The following is a 22,671-nucleotide window of genomic DNA, read 5'->3' as shown; positions in this document are numbered from 1 at the left end:
AACAGCAGAGTGACGTGCAGCGCTACTTGACTCCAGCTTATATAGAGGCTGGGTCACATGCTGCACTGGCCAATCACAGCCATGTCATTAGTAGGCATTGATGTGATGGCCTCTTGGGGCAAGTAGTATGTATGATGGTTGTTGATTGGCTGCTGTGCAGCCTTTCAAAAAGCGCCAAGAAAGCGGCGAACACCGAACCCAAACTTTTACGGAAATGTTCGGGTTCGCTCAACCCTAGTCATAAGGTCTCAATACAGTAAAAAAAACGCTTTCGTTTTGTCGCCATTTATGCTCCAAAATGCATTCTGCTCCATTTGGTTGCGTTCTCATACCGGAGAGCAAACCGCACAATGCAAGTAAGTGGGGACGAATCTATTTTCTTGAACACAATAGAAAATGGATCCATCCCCCATTGACTTTAGATTCAATAGTTTTTATTAACGTTTTGCAGCATACAAGAAACATGCCGGGCATACCCAGGAAACACAGGTATAAGGTAGGTAACATAGTAACCAACATGAAAGTAACAAAAGTGGTGCAATTGGAGGGTATTATCTAATGGAATATGAATACCATGCCTGGAGAAGAGGAGTATTAGCTGCACTAAAGGGGCGTTGCTACCTAAAAAATATAGCCAAGTGGCAAACAAGTGGATTGAGACAAAATATCAGTAAGTAAGTAGCTCTGATCACTAAGGCCTGGTGAGGGCCTAAGGAAGGGAACAGTATGGGGAGGCTGACCAGTGTCACCAATTTTGTTGACAGCGGGTAAATCCACCATTACACATAGAGAGAATCTTCTCATAGGAGTAAGTAATGTTAAGTGCTGATATCAATTCGACAAGTTTAGGCGTGTCAGAGGTTTTCCATCTCCTTAGCAACAGCAATTTTGCTGTAACACAGAATATACATAACAAAGCCCTATAAGGGACCGACACCAAGTTGACCCCAATAAACAAAAGGATCAATTGTGGAGACCAATCTATCTCAGTCTGCACAATCTGGCCCAACAGGTCTCGGCATGTGGACCAGTAAGGCTGGATGATGGGGCATTGCCATAGGATATGGAATAGAGTTCCCTTACTCCCGCATCCCCTCGAACACTGATTATAAACAGAAGTGTACAAGAGCACCAATCTGTCTGGTGTGTAATACCAATGTAAGACCGCTTTTATCGCCAATTCTATATGGGATGTACATTTTAGATGTTGATGCATCACTCTGAGGGCACTGAGCCATTCTACGTGTTCAAATCTTTTTCCTAACTAGTCATGGGGTGAGAACGTTTAAAATGGGTCAGTTGGAGAATGGAGTTATACAGGGGCTCCAGACCTTTTGGGTTACTAGAAATATACATTTTAGCTAGGTTATATGGTATGGTCCATCACCACTACTAGGGACCTTTCAGGGTTAGTAAGGGAGATAAAAACGTCTGCGTAAAGGGAAATTACGTTGGAGCGGCCACCCACCCTCACCCTGGATATTCTGGGGTCCTGTCTATATGCGCCTGAGCCAGCGGCTCCATGGCTATTATAAAGATGAGAGGGGAGAGGGGGCACCCCTGTCTAGTGCCAATAGTAAGTGCGAACACATCTGACAAGGCTCCATTCACAAATGTTCTAGCAGTGGGGTTGCTATAGAGTGCTTTAATGGCAGTAAGCATGGGACCGTGGAATCCCATCTGTTGGAGCACCGAGAAGGCGAACGATCAACGGAGTCTTTCGAACGCCTTCTCGGCATCCAGAGCTAGGGCCAGCATAAGAATCTTGTGAGTATGGACATGGTGGAAAATTCACAACATACGTCTGGTGTTGTAGTAGGTTTGACTGGTGGGGACGAAGCCGGTTTGATCTACATGTATAATGGTTGGGAGAATTTTAGCTAGACGGGTGGCCAATATTTTTGCATATATTTTTACATCTTGGTTTAAAAGGGAAATGGGCCTAAAGTTTTGGGGTCTATCGGGGGATTTGCCGGGCTTGGGGAGGGTAATAATAAGGGCTTGTAGGTTTTCAATGGGGAGGGAGCCAGAGGTAAGTGCAGATTGACAAAAATCTCTTAAATAGGGGCAAAGGACCTGTTTAAAATGTTTATAATAGTGGTTGGCAAAGCCATCAGGGCCAGGGGCTTTATCCCGAGGTAGGGATGCAATCACTGCCTCCACTTCTTCTTGGGTGACCTGAGTGTTGAGTGCTTGAAGTTGGGAACTCTCTAATGTGGGTAAATTCAAGGATCGTAAATAAGATTTGGTTAGTTCCTCCAAATCCGCCGGGGCAGGGTTGGAGTAATATGAAGATTAGCATAATACGCCTGAAAGCCGTTAGCTATATCAGTGGGAGAGTTAACTTTATCCCGGGATGAGGGGTAAAAGATGGGGATTCTACTTTTAGTGTGTCGAGACTTGAGTCTGGTTGCCAGAAGTTTTCCCGCTTTATTGTCCTGCGAGTAAGAAGTCGCTTTCGTCTTACGGAAAGCTTTCTCGTAAGATGTAAGCATGTGACGCCTTAGCTCTTGTCTAAGACGTCTAAGCTCTTCCGCCAGCGAGGGAGTAGGGTTTGCTTTGTTCCTAGTGTCCACCTGCTGTATCTGAGATAGAAGGGTTGAGATCTCTGCCTCCTGCCGTTTTTTACGTATTGCACCTTGCTGTATGAAAGACCTCCGAATACAGGCCTTGTGGGCATTCCACAGGGTCACTGGGTCAGTGTGGGAGAAATCGTTAAACCTGGAAATATCCTTGAGGTCTGATTCTATACATGCCCTATATTGGGGATGTGAGAGTAGGAAGGGGCTGCTTCTCCAAATATACAGCTGAGGAGAGTTAATGGTTTCAGATACTGACAGCATAATGGCTGCATGATCGGACCATTTGATCGTTTCTAGGGAGGAGTCTATAGCATAGGGGAGAAGTGATCTGTCCACAAGGAACATGCCTATTCGGGAGTGCACATTGTGGACCCCGGAGTGAAACTATAGATGCGTGATAAACATGCCATACGTCATATAGCTCCTCCTTCCAGAACGCGGTAGCTAGGGATGGTGCGGTCCTCACCTGGCGAGAAGAGGTAACCATGGATGGATCAGTGGTCAAATTAAAATCGCCACATATCACCAGTTTTCCCTGATGTTTTTTTGTTTACCAATTTCATCAGTTTATGAAAGAAGTGTAATTGGCCAGTGTTAGGGGCATACAAAGACACTATGGTATACAGGACATTGTTTAAGGTGTAGATCAATATAATAAACCTCCCTTGTGGGTCTTAATAGTCTATGTGGGAGAATGCTACTGTAGTTTTAATAGGTAACATGATCCCTCTAGATTTGGAGTAAAAATGTGACAGAGAAATGTGGAGAAACTGCGCATGCTTCAGTTGAAAGGCGTCTCGTTGAAGCAGGTGCGTCTCCTGGACCCCCAAAATGTTGCAATGTAAAACTTTGGTCTCTTTCCACAAATACGCCCTGTGCATTGGACTATTCAGACCATTGGCATTTATGCTAGCAAATGTTAAGACCATGGTAAAATAAAAACATGTAACATTGGGACTCCTGTATCATAGGAATGTAGGCAGTATGGAAAAAATCTGGCATTTTGTAAGCACCAAGTAGATAGGGCCACCAAGAACAGAGGTGGCAAAAAAACAAAATTATAACATAGATAAAAAGCACAGCACCTGAAAGCGGGGTATACCCGCTGTAAATCCAGCATTCAGTGTGTTTCTGACCAGTCTTTGCGGACCTTGGCGGGAGTTGTTTACGCGCGTGAACGCTGAAGGGCTGAAGTGATAGGTGAGAGAGCTCTCCGCAGCTGCAACATAGCCGCTGATAAGTCGGCAAATAAGAGGACCTTGTGGAAAGGGTCTGGCAGGCCACCATTTTTTCTGGCGAAGGCCATTAATTGCTCCTTGATCTTTAAGAAGTGCACCCTGGCGAGCACATCCCGTGGCACCATATCGTCAAGGTGCCTCGGCCAGGGCACACGGTGCGCCCTATCGATTTCTAAGTCCGGGTCGGAACAATTCGGCAGAGCTGCTTTAATAAGGGAGCGCTCAAAGTCTGGGATGTCCTTTGGAGGCACAGACTCCGGGATTCCCCGTTGCTTAATATTATTGCGCTGACTTCTATCTTCGAGGTCGGCCATTTTGGCTTTGATGGCCTCCAACTCTATATGGGTGTCTATGAGAGTATTGTGGGAAGCAGCAAAGTCACCAAATTGATGTTCCAGGTGGTCTGTCCTAGACTCCAGCCCATCTATATCACAGCGCAAAGGGGCTATAAGAGATTGCATATCCATCAGCATGGAGCGCCGTTGAAGCAGGTCAGTCTCTTCCTGCCGGCATGTAGAGGAGAATCAGTTGTTCCTGGCTGAGCTGACAGGGCTGGATCAGATGAGGAACGCTGCAGTGTAGAAGCAGGGGAGCTGTGAGGAAGGTCTGATGTTGCTGAGCACCCGGAAGGGAAAGCAGCTGTCCTGTTGGCGCCATCTTTAAACTCTCCTGTGTCCCGGGAGAAGTAAAATGTTGTGAGTTTCGGCTGTTTAGCTGCTTTCTTCTTTCATCCTGCCATGTCTGGGGAGGTTACCCACTATACTGGGCAAGTTTAACGATCGCTGGTCGCGTTGGTAGTCGCTGTATACGAGCGAAGCTCAGGAGCTCAGGCTCTATGCACCCATACACTTAGGCAGCCAGACCACGACCCCCCATTGACTTTCAATGGAGTTCATGACGGATCCATCTTCACTATATTAAAGATAATACAACCAGATCCATTCATAACGGATGCAGATAGTTGTATTATCAGTAACGGAAGCGTTTTTGCTGAACCCTGCCGGATCCAGAAAAAACACTAGTAGCCTAACCCTCATCAGCCACATGAATGTGAAGATAAAAACATTACATCAGAATGTGGGGAGGAAAATCTGCCGCTGCTTAAGTTTTTTTTCCTAAATGTAATAAAGGATTTTTTATGTTGCAGGGGATTTTATCATCTTACAAGGCTCAGGAATGGGTAATAAAGCTTCCAGAGACGGTAAAACAACTGCCAGAGACGGTGAAACAACTGCCAGAGGCGGTGAAACAACTTCCAAGGGTGGTGAAGCAACTTCCAGAGGCGGTGAAACAACTTCCAGAGGCGGTGAAACAACTTCCAAGGGCGGTGAAGCAACTTCCAGAGGCGGTGAAGCAACTTCCAGAGGCGGTGAAACAACTTCCAAAGGCGGTGAAGCAACTTCCAAGGGCGGTGAAGCAACTTCCAGAGGCGGTGAAACAACTTCCAGAGGCGGTGAAACAACTTCCAGAGGCGGTGAAGCAACTTCCAAGGGCGGTGAAGCAACTTCCAGAGGCGGTGAAACAACTTCCAGAGGCGGTGAAACAACTTCCAAGGGCGGTGAAGCAACTTCCAGAGTCGGTGAAGCAACTTCCAGAGGTGGTAAAACAACTTCCAGAGGTGGTAAAACAACTTCCAGAGGCGGTAAAACAACTTCCAGAGGCGGTAAAACAACTTCCAGAGGCGGTAAAACAACTTCCAGAGGCGGTGATAGAACTTTCAGAGACAGTGAAACAACTTCCAGCGATGGTAAGGGATTCCTCTTCTTGTCTATTATTAGGAATCAACTTAAAGGGGTATTCCCATCACATACAATGTGATAGGTGCGGGTCCCACCTCTGGGACCCGCACCTACAAAGAGAACGGAACAGGGAAATGAACGGAGGGCACACTTCGCATGCACAGCCGCCCACCATTAATTTCTATGGGGCCGCCGAAAATAGCCGAGCGCTGGCACGGCTATTTTCGTCTGCCCCATAGAAATTAATGGGAGCAGGGGCCGCGCGTGCGCTCCCATTCACTTCTATAGGAGCATTGCTTAGTGGTGGACGAACCCCGGGAAATCCAAGATCCTCCAGCCACAGCTCTCCCCGCTGTGTTCTCATTGTAGGTGCAGGTCCCAGAGGTGGGACCCTCAACTTTTAGACAATGGGGGCATATCCTAGCAATATGCCCCCATTGTCTGTGATGGAAATACCCCTTTATTAGAAAATGAGGTCACACAGGAGATATATACTGTGATATGGCTGCTGCAGGGCCGGACTGGGATTAAAGGAGTTGTCTGAGATTTTGACATTGATGGTCTCTCCGGAATAGCTCATCAGTATCAGACCAGTGGGGGTCCCTCTCTCAGCACCCCGCCAATCGGTTGTAAAGAGACCACGGTGCTCCGGTGAGCCCTGCAGCCTCTTCCTAATATAGTGATGACACATTCTATCGTTACATGGTTTGGGCTCAGCTCAGTCCTGTTCAAGTGAACAGGGCTGAAATGCAATACCAAGCACAGCCAGTATACAATCAAAGGCGCTGTGCTTAGTAAGCTGTGAAGAGGCTACAGCGCTCAATGGGGCATCGCCTTCCCCTCAGACAGCTGATCGATGGGGGCACCAGGAGTCAGACCCCGCCATACTGATACTATTGGCCTATACTGAGAATAGGTCGTCAATATAACACCCAGAGTTCCCTTTAAAAAGCAGCGCTGGCACCAAAACACCACTACTCCTCATACAGTATAGCCCCCATATCACAGAAAAGCAGTATCATGCGATGCACACTTTGGCAAATTTTGCTTTGCTCAGTCTCAACCCTCTTTGCTCCCTTAAAGGGGTTGTCCCATAGTGAGATCAGACTAAGCGAAGGCCCCCGGCGGCCAAGGTCACGGAAACGGCCTAATAGGCTGACGCACCCCTGGTTCTGTGACTCCCATTGTAGTGAATGGGAGCTATGCAAAGCGGGTAACAGAAGAAGCTCCGCTGCTTCCGTAAAACAACACAATTAACACAAGGAAAATAAAAGTGAAACAAAGAAACACCTAATCACCCTGTGAAGGAAAGAAAGTACTTCCCCACTTGGACCATGTACCACAGTGCAGCACAAAACCCCTTCCTCATAGTGCCAAACAGATCCCTCAGTGCAGCAACATTATCCCTTTCCCACCTATCCTGCAGTGGCAGCAGCATTGTCCCCTTTCTCATCTGTCCCCACTGGCAGTAGCAATGTCCCTTCACATCCTTCTGCCTCAGTAGCAGCATTCTTCCTCTTCCCACCCCTCCCCCTCTAGCTGCAGCATTGTACCCTCTTCCACTCCTTTCCTACTGACAGCAGCATTGTCCCTTTTCTCACTCCTTTCCCACTGGCAGCAGCATTCTCCCACCCCACCCCACTAGCTGCAGCATGGTCCTCCTTCCCACCCCACCCCCACTGGTAGCAGCATTGTCTTCCCACTGGTATTAGGATATTACCATCATACTGTGCCCTTATTGCAGTGTATCATATGGCATGTCTCCATGTCCTCTCACCCTCTGCACCTAAATGTCGATGTGGAAATTATATCTACATCTCTGTCATTGAGGAAACTGCTTTGTATATTATCCGTGGTATTTAAATTGCTAAAATGTTTGGTCAAATACAGACAAGAGGATTCACTACAGATTTCTAATGCAGTGTGTGAATGCACCGTTAACCACCTAAGGGTCCCTGCTCACAAGTGCAAGTGAGTGCACCAAAAAACACAATTTATAGCAGCAGTTTTTGGTGTGAAATTGCTGCAGTTTTGCCACAGACCTCACCCTGATTTGGAAAAGGGTGAAAGCCTCGGCTAAAGCCACAAACATAATTGACTTGCTGAGGATTGGGAAGTCATCACCGCAGTTAAATTTTCACAAGTGTCCATGAGACTTGTCTGTTCTCATACACTGTGCTGGCACTGTAGTACACTGCGCTTTTTCCGCTCGTATCCTGCATCGTGTACAGGCACCCTAATGAGTACTCTGAGTACAGGCTGTGCACGCTCTGTCCTGTAAATGTATGGCACAGAGATGGCGCAGGAGCTGGGACCGTGCCAATGCTGACGAGTACTGGCTGTATTATACAGTGGGCTCCCGACTCTCACTGCTGGGATCAGAACTAACTCCATTCCCAGCAGTTTAGCTCCTTAGATGCCCATGTCAATGCTGCAGCATCTACGTGGTTACAGAAAGGACAGGAGCCCCTCGTGATGCAATTGTGGGGCAGCCAAGAGCCCAATAATGGCCCCTAGACCTGACATGTACAGATGACTATTCGGCTCTGCATTTGGAAGGGCTGAATAGGCATTTTGTCAGATTTACAATCACTGAAATAATACACAGCAGTTTAGTGTGTAAAAAAAGTAAAGTATTAAAGAGGCTCTGTCACCAGGATCAACCCTATTAACCCAGACACACCGCCTAGTGGGGCTCATCATGCTGATTAAAACTATAGGTAAAAAAATCTGTGAAGCTGCACCAATGTGTCAGATTACCAAATGCGTGGTGCTCACAGTTGATATATAGTGTTTCAAAGACCCTTTAGACCCAGGATATTCAAATTATATAGTTTAAATAGCCTAGTTTCCTAGACTAATAAGCTCCCGTTTTAGGTCTATTTAAAATATAACATTTATTTTGTTTATTAAAGAGGACCTTTCATCAATTGAAATTTAATGAAATAACACTCCTACCTAATAGTGCGGCATCCACTGATGTTCCCCCCCCCCCCCCCCTTTTTTTTTTTTTTTTTTTTTAAATCGACCCCCTAATTCATTAATAATAGCCCCGTTTCTTCAGCCGCCTCATATGTAATTGAGACTGACTTTTCTCCCTGGCTGAGAGACGTGCACTGCGATTGGCAGCCAACGATCGTGTTGATATGTGCTCACAGTTGAATAGTTTCACCCACTCTACATAAAAATTGCATATAAAAGTAACATCTGGGCACTCACTGACAATTGTGTCAATTGAAATCAATTTATTGATACAAATAGATAATAGATAAAATGTGATAGATACAGTTAAAAACAATAAAGATGATGTATACAATTGAAAGAGTATACAGAGCTAGAGGTAGCAGCAATCCTATATTGTAAAAAACCTCCAATGATTAGGAAGAAAGGGTCCTTACAACCATACAGTGTGTCACTAAATGCATAAACTTGTATATCCTATATTAACCACCTCAGCTCCCCTAGCTTAAACCCCCTTAATGACCAGACCACTTTTTGGCACTACACTACTTTCACCGTTTATTGCCCGGTCATACAACTTACCACCCAAATGAATTTGACCTCCTTTTCTTCTCACTAATAGAGCTTTCATTTGGTGATATTTCATTGCTGCTGACATTTTAACTTTTTTTTGTTATTAATCAAAATTTACAGATTTTTTTGCAAAAAAATGACATTTTTCACTTTCAGTTGTAAATTTTTTCAAATAAAACTACATTTCTATATAAATTTTTCTCAAAATTTATTGTTCTATATGTCTTTGATAAAAAAATGCAATAAGTGTATATTTTTTGGTTTGCGCAAAAGTTATAGCGTTTACAAACTATGGTACAAAAATGTGAATTTCTGCATTTTGAAGCAGCTCTGACTTTCTGAGCACCTAGATTCTAGTAGAAGACAGGGCAGCACTACCTTGGTTTGCGGTGCACGTGTCCGTGGAATGGCGTCCAAACAAACGTTGCAGAGAAGAAGACCGGCACTTCGCAGGGATGTAGATCAAAAAGTAGATCACATATTAACCGGTACAGGACCGCCGTACGCAGGATTGCGTCCTGCCGGCGGCCCTGCTCTTCTGGGTGGATGCATATACGCGTCCTCCCGCGATACCCAAGATTTCCTGTGAACGCGCGCACGCAGGCGCGCGCGCTCACAGGAACGGAAGGTAAGCGAGTGGATCTCCAGCCTGCCAGCGGCGATCGCTCGCTGGCAGGCTGGAGATGTGATTTTTTTAACCCCTAACAGGTATATTAGACGCTGTTTTGATAACAGCGTCTAATATACCTGCTACCTGGTCCTCTGGTGGTCCCTTTTGTTTGGATCGACCACCAGAGGACACAGGTAGATGTGTAAAGTACCACAAAACACTACACTACACTACACCCCCCCTGTCACTTATTAACCCTTTATGAACCCCTGATCACCCATGATCACTCCATATAGACTCCCTGATCACCCCCCTATCAGGCTCCGTTCAGACGTCCGTATGATTTTTACGGATCCACGGATACATGGATCGGATCCGCAAAACACATACGGACGTCTGAATGGAGCCTTACAGGGGGGTGATCAATGACAGGCGGGTGATCACCCATATAGATTCCCTGATCACCCCCTGTCATTGATCACCCCCCTGTAAGGCTCCATTCAGATGTCCGTATGATTTTTACGGATCCACGGATACATGGATTGGATCCGCAAAACGCATACGGACGTCTGAATGCAGCCTTACAGGGGGGTGATCAATGACAGGGGGTGATCACCTCATATACACTCCCTGATCACCCTTTGTCATTGATCACCCCCCTGTCATTGATCACCCCCCTGTAAGGCTCCATTCAGACGTCCGTATGATTTTTACGGATCCACGGATACATGGATCAGATCCGCAAAACGCATACGGACGTCTAAATGCAGCCTTACAGGGGGGTGATCACCTCATATACACTCCCTGATCACCTCCTGTCATTGATCACCCCCCTGTCATTGATCACCCCCCTGTAAGGCTCCATTCAGACATCCGTATGATTTTTACGGATCCACGGATACATGGATCAGATCCGCAAAATGCATACGGACGTCTGAATGCAGCCTTACAGGGGGGTGATCAATGACAGGGGGGTGATCACCTCATATACACTTTCTGATCACCCCCTGTCATTGATCACCCCCCTGTCATTGATCACCCCCCTGTAAGGCTCCATTCAGATGTCCGTATGATTTTTACGGATCCACGGATACATGGATCGGATCCGCAAAACGCATACAGACGTCTGAATGCAGCCTTACAGGGGGGTGATCAATGACAGGCGGGTGATCACCCATATAGATTCCCTGATCACCCCCTGTCATTGATCACCCCCCAGTCATTGATCACCCCCCTGTAAGGCTCCATTCAGACGTCCGTATGCGTTTTGCGGATCCGATCCATGTATCCGTGGATCCGTAAAAATCATACATACATCTGAATGGAGCCTTACAGGGGGGGTGATCAGCCCATATAGACTCCCTGATCACCCCCCTGTCATTGATCACCCCCCTGTCATTGATCACCCCCCTGTCATTGATCACCCCCTGTAAGGCTCCATTCAGACATTTTTTTTGGCCCAAGTTAGCGGAAATTTTTTTGTTTTTGTTTTTGTTTTTTCTTACAAAGTCTCATATTCCACTAACTTGTGTAAAAAAATAAAATCTCACATGAACTCACCATACCCCTCACGGAATCCAAATGCGTAAAAATTTTTAGACATTTATATTCCAGACTTCTTCTCACGCTTTAGGGCCCCTAAAAAGCCAGGGCAGTATAAATACCCCACATGTGACCACATTTCGGAAAGAAGACACCCCAAGGTATTCGCTGAGGGGCATATTGAGTCCATGAAAGATTGAAATTTTTGTCCCAAGTTAGCGGAAAGGGAGACTTTGTGAGAAAATACAAAAAAAAAAATCAATTTCCGCTAACTTGTGCCAAAAAAAAAAATTCTATGAACTCGCCATGCCCCTCATTGAATACCTTGGGGTGTCTTCTTTCTAAAATGGGGTCACATGTGGGGTATTTATACTGCCCTAGCTTTTTAGGGGCCCGAAAGCGTGAGAAGAAGTCTGGGATCCAAATGTCTAAAAATGCCCTCCTAAAAGGAATTTGGGTTGCTTTGCGCATCTAGGCTGCAAAAAAGTGTCACACATCTGGTATCGCCGTACTCAGGAGAAGTTGGGCAATGTGTTTTGGGGGGTCATTTTACATATACCCATGCTGGGTGAGATAAATATCTTGGTCAAATGCCAACTTTGTATTAAAAAAATGGGAAAAGTTGTCTTTTGCAAAGATATTTCTCTCACCCAGCATGGGTATATGTAAAATGACACCCCAAAACACATTCCCCAACTTCTCCTGAGTACGGCGATACCAGATGTGTCACACTTTTTTGCAGCCTAGGTGGGCAAAGGGGCACACATTCCAAAGAGCACCTTTAGGATTTCACAGGTCATTTTTTACACATTTTGATTTCAAACTACTTACCACACATTAGGGCCCCTAGAATGCCAGGGCAGTATAACTACCCCACAAGTGACCCCATTTTGGAAAGAAGACACCCCAAGATATTCCGTGAGAGGCATGGCGAGTTCCTAGAATTTTTTATTTTCTGTCACAAGTTAGCAGAAAATGATGATTTTTTTATTTTTTATTACAAAGTCTCATATTCCACTAACTTGTGACAAAAAATAAAAAATTCTAGGAACTCGCCATGCCCCTCACGGAATACGTTGGGGTGTCTTCTTTCCAAAATGGGGTCACTTGTGGGGTAGTTATACTGCCCTGGCAATTTAGGGGCCCAAATGTGTGAGAAGAACTTTGCAATCAAAATGTGTAAAAAATAGCCTGCGAAATCCGAAAGGTGCACTTTGGAATATGTGCCCCTTTGCCCACCTTGGCTGCAAAAAAGTGTCACACATGTGGTATCGCCGTACTCAGGAGAAGTTGGGCAATGTGTTTTGGGGTGTCATTTTACATATACCCATGCTGGGTGAGAAAATATCTTTCTAAAAGTCAACTTTTCCCATTTGTTTATACAAAGTTGTAATTTTTGAGAGATATTTCTGTTACCCAGCATGGGTATATGTAAAAAGACACCCCAAAACACATTGCCCAACTTACGGCGATACCACATGTGTGACACTTTTTTGCAGCCTAGATGCGCAAAGGGGCACAAATTCCTTTTAGGAGGGCATTTTTAGACATTTGGATTCCAGACTTCTTCTCACGCTTTAGGGCCCCTACAATGCCAGGGCAGTATAAATACCCCACATGTGACCCCATTTTGGAAAGAAGACACCCCAAGGTATTCCATGAGGGGCATGGTGAGTTCATAGAAGATTTTGTTTTTTTGGCACAAGTTAGCAGAATTTTTTAATTTTTTTTTATTTTTTTCTCACAAAGTCTCCCTTTCCGCTAACTTGGGACAAAAAGTTAAATCTTTCATGGACTCAATATGCCCCTCAGCGAATACCTTGGGGTGTCTTCTTTCCAAAATGGGGTCATTTGTGGGGTGTTTGTACTGCCCTGGCATTTGAGGGTCTCCGCAATCATTAAATGTATGGCCAGCATTAGGAGTTTCTGCTATTCTCCTTATATTGAGCATACGGGTAATGAGATTTTTTTTTTTCCGTTCAGCCTCTGGGCTGAAAGAAAAAATGAACGGCACAGATTTCTTCATTCGCATCGATCAATGTGGCTGAAAAAATCTCTGCCAAAAAAAAAAAGGGGAAAGGCGTCTGCCAGGACATAGGAGCTCCGCCCAACATCCAAACCCACTCAGCTCGTATGCCCTGGCAAACCCGATTTCTCCATTCACATCAATGGATGTGGATGAATAAATCATTGCCGGGATTTTTTTTATATTTTTTTTATATACAAAGTGTTTGCCAAAGCATATAAACACAGCCCCTCAGCTCATATGCCTCGGCAAACTAATTTTTTTTACTGCAGAGGAGAAATCTCGTCTTGCAGCGCCGCATACACCGACTTGTGTGTAATCTGACAGCAGCGCAATGCTTCTGTCAGAATGCACATCAGTGCTGCAGCTGGTTCATCGGTTGGTCCACCTAGAAGGTAAAAAAAAAACAAAAAAAAACAGGCCGCAACGCAATAAATTTATTAACATTAACTTTATAGAACATTTGAACAGAACATTAACTTTTATAAACTTTTTGGAACTTTTGGAACAGAACATTAACTATTTTGCTTACCAGTGATTTTTTTTTGTTTTGCTTTTTTTTACCTTTATAGGACAAACCTCTCCTTCCCCATGGGACAATGTGCAAAGAGCAAAGCGCCCAGAGATGTGGCGAAGTACATTATGCACTTTGTCCCAGGTGAAAAGAGAGGTTTGCAGCAGCTCTGTGTGAAAGGGCCCTAAGAGCCCTGTGTGCCTGTCCTGTGTCACGCAATCCCTATGCTAGGTGTACCTGTGTGTGGTACTTCCGGAAACACTCCCCTAAGCATAGGGCAGGGTGGTCAGGGCAGTCAGGACAGAAATAGCGGGTGTCACGCCTTATTCCACTCCTGCTACAGACACAACATCTTTTTCGGGGTGGTGCTTAGGTTGAGGTACCAGCAACGACATTGGGGAAATGTCGCTCGTGTAGACGGCTAACTACACTGGTGGATGGGGCCACGGAACCTCCTGGATACAGGAGGTTCTCGATGATCTCTACCTGAAATTTGAGGAAGGATCCTGTTCTCCCAGCCTTACTGTAGAGAACAAAACTATTGTACATAGCCAATTAAATTAAATATACAGACACCTTCTTATACCAGCGTCTGGTGCGGCGGGACACTAAATAAGGAGCCAACATCTGGTCATTGAAGTCCACCCCTCCCATGAGCAAATTATAGTCATGGACACAGAGGGGCTTTTCAATGACACTGGTTGCTCATTCAATTTGTATTGTCGTGTCTGTGTGAATGGAGGAGAGCATGTAAACATCACGCTTGTCTCTCCATTTCACCGCAAGCAGTTCTTGGTTACACAAGGCAGCCCTCTCCCCCTTGCAAGACAGGTGGAAACGAGCCATTGGGGGAAGCCCCTGGCGACTAGGTCGCGCGGTGCCACAGCAGCCAATCTGTTCTAGGAACAAATGCCTAAAGAGGGCACACTTGTGTAGAAATTGTCCACATAAAGATGGTACCCCTTGCAAAATAAGGGTGACACCAAGTCCCAGACTGTCTTCCCACTGCTCGCCAGGTAGTCAGGGCAACCGACTGGCTCCAGGGTCTGATCTTTACCCTCATAGACACGAAATTTGTGGGTATAGCCTGTGGCCCTTTCACAGAGCTTATACAATTTGACCCCATACCGGGCGCGCTTGCTTGGGATGTATTGTTTGAAGCCAAGGCGCCCGGTAAAATGTATAAGGGACTCGTCTACGCAGATGTTTTGCTCAGGGGTATACAAATCTGCAAATTTGGTGTTAAGGTGGTCTATGAGGGGCCGAATTTTGTGGAGCCGGTTAAAAGCTGGGTGGCCTCTGGGACGGGAGGTGCTGTTGTCACTAAAGTGCAGGAAACGCAGGATGGTCTCAAATCGTGTCCTGGACATAGCAGCAGAGAACATGGGCATGTGATGAATTGGGATTGTGGACCAATATGACCGCAATTCATGATTTTTGGTTAAGCCCATGTTGAGAAGAAGGCCCAGAAAAATTTTAAATTCGGAAAGACTGGGCATAATAGCTTCCCAGGTTGGCGGCTATAAATTCAGTGGCATATCAGTTTGTTTCTGCCACAACTAAGTCCAAGAGCTCCGCAATCAAGAACAGCTAAAAAAAAAACAGTGCCGAACCGATTTGAGCTGTCTCAACCCGAACTCCAGACTGGGCGGTGAAAGGGGGAACTATTGGTGCGGCTGAAGTTGGGGGCTGCCAATCAGGGTTTGCCAGCACCTCAGGGACTCTAGGGGGTCTACGGGCCTGTCTGTGCGGTGGCTGCGACGAGGGAACTAATGCACGTGCCACCGTACCAGCTTCAGCTGCCCTTCTGGTGCTCGCCACTTCACCATGTTGTACGGCAGTGCTGGTACTAGGTCCAGGAAGGGCTGGGCTGCTGGTGTATGCCTCACCACGTAATCCAACAGCGCCAGCCCCACTCTGCTGCCCTTGAAGCGGATCCTGCGCAACCTGTGGTCTAGCAACACGGGGCCGGGTACGCCTGGTGCTATCAGGGACCTCAGACTCCTCGTCCGAACTTTGGGTCAGAGAGCCACTGCTTTCTACAGGTTCATATTCTGACCCGCTAGATTCATCAGATGAGGGTTCCCATTCCTCATCCGACTGGGTCAGAAGCCTGTAGGCCTCTTTAGAAGAATACCCTCTGTTTGACATTTGGACTACTAAATTTAGGGGGTATTCCCTGAGACTACCCAAGAAAAAAAGCAAGCCTGTCTTACAAATGGGAGGCTAGCGAAGTACCGGAGGCCGCTGCGGTTGATAAAAAATATCAAAACAGATTTTTTTATCGCCGCAGCGCTTGTAAAGTGATTGTGCAGTGATAAAAAAATAAATACATTTTTGTCACTGCGGCGGGGCGGGCGTGGGTGAACGCACGTGTGGGCGACCGATCAGGCCTGATCGGGCAAACACTGTGTTTTGGGTGGAGGGCGAACTAAGGTGACACTAATACTATTATAGATCTGACTGTGATCAGTTTAGATCACTTACAGATACTATAACAGTACAAATGCTAATTAGCGATACGCTAATCAGCGAATCGGTGACTGCGGTGCGGTGGGCTGGGCGCTAAACGATCGCTAACTACCTAACCAAGGGGCCTAAACTATCCTAAAACTATCAGTCAATACCAGTGAAAGAAAAAAGTGACAGTTTACACTGATCACATTTTTCCCTTTCACTAGGTGATTGACGGGGCGATCAAGGGGTGATCAAGGGGTTAATTGGGGTGATGGAGGGTGATCTGGGGGCTAAGTGTAGTGTTGGGTGTACTCACTGTGAACTGTGCTCCTCTGCTGGAACCAACCGACGGAAAGGACCAGCAGAGGAGCAGAGAAGCCATTTAACACATTATATTTATAAATATAATGTGTTAGATGGCTTCTGATTCGATTTTTTGAAACTCATCAGCCTGCCAGCAACGATCATTGGCTGGCAGGCTGATGACGAAATTGTCTTTTAACTTTTGCCGGCCCGCAATGCGCATGCACAGGCCGGCTTTGCCCGAAATCTCGCGTCTCACGAGATAACGCCCCGGCGCGTCCATTCGGAATAACAGGGCCGCCGCAAAGACGCAATCCTGCGTACGGTGGTTCTGAGGAAGTTAAGAGCAGATAATTCTTTTTTAACCACATTCATGTGAAGGTACTTCTAACCAGCAGATTGAGTCTCCTCATAGACAGTTCACTTGTCTGAGGAGGGTCAGTCCGCAACTTGTTGTGGAACCATATTTTCAGTTTTATGGCCCTAAAAAAAAGCATTCAAATCTGCCTCCAAATTAAACCAATTAACATGTACATTGGGACAATATGAAAGTCCTTTAGAAAGTACACTCACTTGAAATGGAGTTAATAACTTTGAAGACAAGTTAATGACAGTAATTTCTTCTTTATGTATCATTTGTTCTGAGAGCGCACCTTGCTGTTCCGGGTTCTTCTTGTGTTGCCGTCGATTTCTGCGTTCCCCTCTTTGGGTCCTGTGCCGTTTATTGGATCCGATTCTTTCCCTAAAAAAGGGGTGCGAAATGAACTGGACATCTGTGAGCCTATACATATATGTATTTGGGACTGATGGACTTGCTGCCGTAAATTTGCCCGTACATGAGAGAAGGTTGTTCGCGTAACTCCCGCAGAACTGGTACGTAGCCCATTAAATGAAGTGACCATTAGAAACAGTGGAGCTGATAAGGTGCAAAGTGATGGTACCATGTTTGCCGAAATGCATAATGGGAATGTGATGTCATGTGAAATATGTGATAATAATGACATGCCTTTTCCTTTGCAGGCTGTGATTGGTGAAGAAGCTCCCCCTGTTGCTAAAACATGTGTCTGATGTAAAAGTGTTGATAAATGTTGAAGGAACATCGCTAGTAGACCCCATTGTAGACAATGTGGCGGGGCTAGAGTATGTACCACACGTACCAGTAGTGGGTATGCAGTCTCCACAGGGTTCTATGGTTACTGAGGAAATGTCCGATGTGGGGATTAGCTTGTGTGTGCCCCTAGAGGTCAGGGATGATAATGACAAGAGTGGGACACGTGATATATGTAATGCGGCTGATAGCAGCTCAGAGAGTGAGGCTGCCATGTCAGTTTCTGGTGAAACTAAGGTGGTTACTAGTAGCAACCAGATGACAGTTATACCTGACGTGACGAGAGCTGAGTGGGGAGACGGCAACCTATCCCAATTACAATGAGCAGATAAAAGGTCCAGAGTTAATTTCAAATGTGCTATTTGCATTTGGAATCTGTTGCTGTCAACTCTAAAGATGAGATCCAAAGAGCTGTCACCATCAGTGAAGCCATCATTAGGCTGAAAAAACAAAACAAACCCATCAGAGAGATAGCAAAAACATTAGGCGTGACCAAAACAACTGTTTGGAACATTCTTAAAAAGAAGGAACGCACCGGTGAGCTCAGCAACACCAAAAGACCCGGAAGACCACGGAAAACAACTGTGGTGGATGATCGAAGAATTCTTTCCCTGGTGAAGAAAACCCCCTTCACAACAGTTGGCCAAATCAAGAACACTCTCCAGGAGGTAGGTGTATGTGGGTCAAAGTCAACAATCAAGAGAAGACTTCACCAGAGTGAATACAGAGGGTTCACCACAAGATGGAAACCATTGGTGAGCCTCAAAAACAGGAAGGCCAGATTAGAGTTTGCCAAACGACATCTAAAAAAGCCTTTACAGTTCTGGAACAACATCCTATGGACAGATGAGACCAAGATCAACTTGTACCAGAGTGATGGGAAGAGTATGGAGAAGGAAAGGAACTGCTCATGATCCTAAGCATACCACCTCATCAGTGAGGCATGGTGGTGGTAGTGTCATGGCGTGGGCATGTATGGCTGCCAATGGAACTGCTTCTCTTGTATTTATTGATGATGTGACTGCTGACAAAATCAGCAGGATGAATTCTGAAGTGTTTCAGGCAATATTATCTGCTCCTATTCAGCCCAATGCTCCAGAACTCATTGGACAGCGCTTCACAGTGCAGATGGACAATGACCCAAAGCATACTGCAAAAGCAATCAAAGAGTTTCAGGGAAAGAAGTGGAATGTTCTGCAATGGCCGAGTCAATCACCTGACCTGAAGCCGAGCCTGAGCATGCATTTCACTTGCTGAAGACAAAACTGAAGGGAAAATGCCCCAAGAACAAGCAGGAACTGAAGACAGTGGCAGTAGAGGCCGGGCAGAGCATCACCAGGGATGAGACCCAGCGTCTGGTGATGTCCATGCGTTCCATCATGCTGTAATTGACTGCAGAGGATTTGCAACCAAGTATAAAAAAGTGAAAGTTTTATTGATAATTATTATTCTGTCCCATTACTTTTGGTCTCTTAACAAGTGGGAGGCACATATGCAAACTGCTGTAATTCCTGCACCATTCACCTGATGTGGATGTAAATACCCTCAAATTACAGCTGACAGTCTGCAGGTAAAGCACATCTTGTTTGTTTCATTTCAAATCCATTGTGGTGGTGTATAGAGCCAAAATTTTTAGACTTGTGTCGATGTCCCAATATTTATGGACCTGACTCTATCTATATATATATATATATATATATATATATATATACATACATATATATAGATACTTGGGGCAGATCTATAAATATATATGCATAGACATAAAACAGTGGGATATATATATGGGGGATAAGTATATACAGTACAGACCAAAAGTTTGGACACACCTTCTCATTCAAAGAGTTTTCTTTATTTGCATGACTATGAAAATTGTAGATTCACACTGAAGGCATCAAAACTATGAATTAACACATGTGGAATTATATACATAACAAAAAAGTGTAAAACAACTGAAAATATGTCATATTCTAGGTTCTTCAAAGTAGCCACCTTTTGCTTTGATTACTGCTTTGCACACTCTTGGCATTCTCTTGATGAGCTTCAAGAGGTAGTCACCTGAAATGGTCTTCCAACAGTCTTGAAGGAGTTCCCAGAGATGCTTAGCACTTGTTGGCCCTTTTGCGTTCACTCTGCGGTCCAGCTCACCCCAAACCATCTCGATTGGGTTCCGGTCCGGTGACTGTGGAGGCCAGGTCATCTGGCGCAGCACCCTATCACTCTCCTTCATGGTCAAATAGCCCCTACACAGCTATGGATGTCACTGATATTTTAGGGATGCGCACACTTTACACAGGAGATGTGGTGCAGCTAATCTCACTGTCCGCAGCGGACACCGTCTATTAAAAAAGTACACTGGATTGGTGACGGACAAACATCGGCCGGGACGATTCGAGAATGCGCATTTGCGATCAAATGTTCGCGAACCACGCGTTCGCTGCGGGCCCCATTCACTTTAATGGCAGGCGAACCTGAAAAACCTTCAGATCATATTTGCCGCCAGCAACATGGACAGTGATATACCAGATCATTGGCAAAAATTCCCACCAAAAAAAATGTATTTTAATCAGGGGCCATTTTTATGCGTCTTAAAGGGAAACTCTTAAAAATGTGCCCTGCTGGAGCCTAGAAAAATGTTATTTCCTATCGGTTTGATGTATACAAATGTGCAGCACTCCACGTTTTTGTATCCTGCAGAGTCCATTAAAAAAAATTCATACGTTAACGTAATTTTTTTTTTTTACCATGGAACTGTATGGTGAACGGACGCCACTGTACGGCATCAGTCTGAGGCCTCTGTTAACGCATACATTTTTGGTATGCATTAAATGGATGGCAAAAATAGGATGTGAACCCAGCCCTAGTGTCAGAATAAGCCCCAGTACACAGCGGAGCAGCGTGGCTGAGAGGGGAGGCCGCCATGTACTGACAGAGTGCTACCTGGTCCTGGTGGTCAGGGATGAGGACTGGGTTTGCCAAGGAAAATTTTCTACTGGGAAATACAGGGCACAGTATAATACACTAGAATCTATATAATATAAATATATTAGCCCTACCCCCGAATAATAATACAATTTGGTGGTTATTTATTATATAGAAATACGTCTATGTTAGGAGGATTTCTGACACAGATTGTGGCGCAAAGGTCCTTAGCACTGCAATCTGCATATTTTCTCGCTCATGCCAGGTCTAAAAAAAGCTGGCGTGGGCAGGGAAAGGGATACAGTTATGGCCATCCAGTTATTGGATACCACCGTCATACATTGACCGGATAACACCTCTGTACAGTGACAGGATAACACCGCCATACCGTGACTGGATAAAAGGGTATGAGAGGGCACAGTACAGGGAATGACTAGGGGCACTGCACATGGTGTGGTAAGCGGGCACAATGCAGGGTATAAAGGGGCACAGTACGGGGTGAGGGGCACAGTCACATGACCCTGTGACATTGAAAGGTCCTTATGGTGAATGTGGTTCATACGCCACCATAATGAGAGGCAGAGGAGTGAGACAGGGGTGTGATTTTGTGGCTAGAGATAAAAAATGTAACTGTCGGCCAGTACAGGCCCCAAAACTTAGGCAATAGGCATTCACCTGACAGCAAAGAACTTTGGATTCTGTGGCTGGAGGTACATTAGGCGGTCACAGGATAAATATGTAACTGTCGGCCAGTACAGTATCGTCACCTTCACCACCACTGACATTAGAGATCTCGGAGTAGGCAGCAACAGTGGGGACTACCCTCCTTGGGCCGATCTGGGTACTGTCGTCAGACCGCTGGGTGGCGGCCGTTGCTACCTCCTCTTCCTCAACCGATGCCAAGAATGGCTGCGTATTGGTAATGTCTGGGAATGGATGGGAAAATAATTCCTCTGACTCGAGTGGAGGGGCTATGGTGGTGGTGGTGGTGTCTTTGGGGGTGCACACAGCAGAGAGTGAGGAGGGTGCAGATACAGAGGATGAGGAGGGTGCAGAAGCAGATGGCTGAGTGAGCCACTCAACCAACTCTGGTGCGCCCTTATCTCACACGCCTTCTTCAACTGCCCACTTAGGCTCCAGCCTGATGCACCTGCCCGACCCCTACCATCCCTGCGGAACGGTCTGCCTCCTCTTCTGCCTGTCATTTTCTAAATGACCCTCTGCCTAAGTCCGTAGAGAAGAGCAGTATTTGTGGAAGAAGGTATATTGCAGGCCTCAATCAGTATTTGGTGGAAAAAGGTATATAGCATTAGCACCCCTCAATCAGTATTTTGTAGAAGAATAGAAACAGGTATATAGCACCCCTCAATCAGTATTTGGCAAAAACCGAAATATGGCACCCCTCAATCAGTATTGTGTGGAAGTAGGTGTATTGCACCCATCAATCAGTATTTGGTGGAAAAAGGTATATAGCACCCCTCAATTGGTATTTGGCAGAAACAGGTATATAGCACCCTTCAATTAGTAATTGGCGGAAACAGGTATATGGCACCCCCTCAATCAGTATTTTGTGGAGGCAGGTGTATCGCAGCCCTCAAACAGTATTTGGTATAAGAGGGTATATGGCACCCCTCAATGAGTATTTGGCGGAAACAGGTATATAGCACCCCTCAATCAGTATTTGGTAGAAGAAGGTATATAGCACCCCTCAATCAGTATTTGGCGGAAACAGGTATAAAGCACCCCTCAATCAGTATTTGGCAGAAACAGGTATATGGCACCCCTCAATCAGTACTTTGTGGAAGCAGGTGTATCGCAGCCCTCAATCAGTATTTAGTGGAAGAAGGTATATGGCACCCCTCAATCAGTATTTGGCAGAAACAGGTATATAGCACCCCTCAATCAGTATTTGGCGGAAACAGGAATATGGCACCCCTTAATCAGTATTTTGTAGAAGTAGGTGTATTGCACCCCTCAAACAGTATTTGGTGAAAAAAGGTATATAGCAATAGCCCCCCTCAATCAGTATTTTGTGGAAGCAGGTGTATTGCAGCCCTCAATCAGTATTTGGTGGAAGAAGGTATATGGCACCCCTC

At 45.7% G+C, this 22,671-nt stretch overlaps 1 protein-coding gene across 2 annotated transcripts in view; it reads left to right on the top strand.

Moving 5' to 3' along the window:
• The window catches only part of LOC122924871 (NACHT, LRR and PYD domains-containing protein 12-like), a 166,851-nt gene that overhangs the window by 27,775 nt on the left and 116,405 nt on the right, over positions 1 to 22,671 (top strand). For both annotated transcript variants that reach the window (XM_044276392.1, XM_044276391.1), the window contains exon 2: positions 4,968 to 5,567. In XM_044276392.1, the coding sequence (XP_044132327.1) occupies positions 4,997 to 5,567 (571 nt within the window). In that variant the 5' untranslated portion in view covers positions 4,968 to 4,996. The remainder of the gene's footprint in view (positions 1 to 4,967; positions 5,568 to 22,671) is intronic.

This window comes from Bufo gargarizans, chromosome 1 (assembly GCF_014858855.1).
Source record: "Bufo gargarizans isolate SCDJY-AF-19 chromosome 1, ASM1485885v1, whole genome shotgun sequence".
NCBI classification, from domain to species: Eukaryota; Metazoa; Chordata; class Amphibia; order Anura; family Bufonidae; genus Bufo; species Bufo gargarizans.
This window is presented reverse-complemented; position numbering and strand designations above follow the sequence as displayed.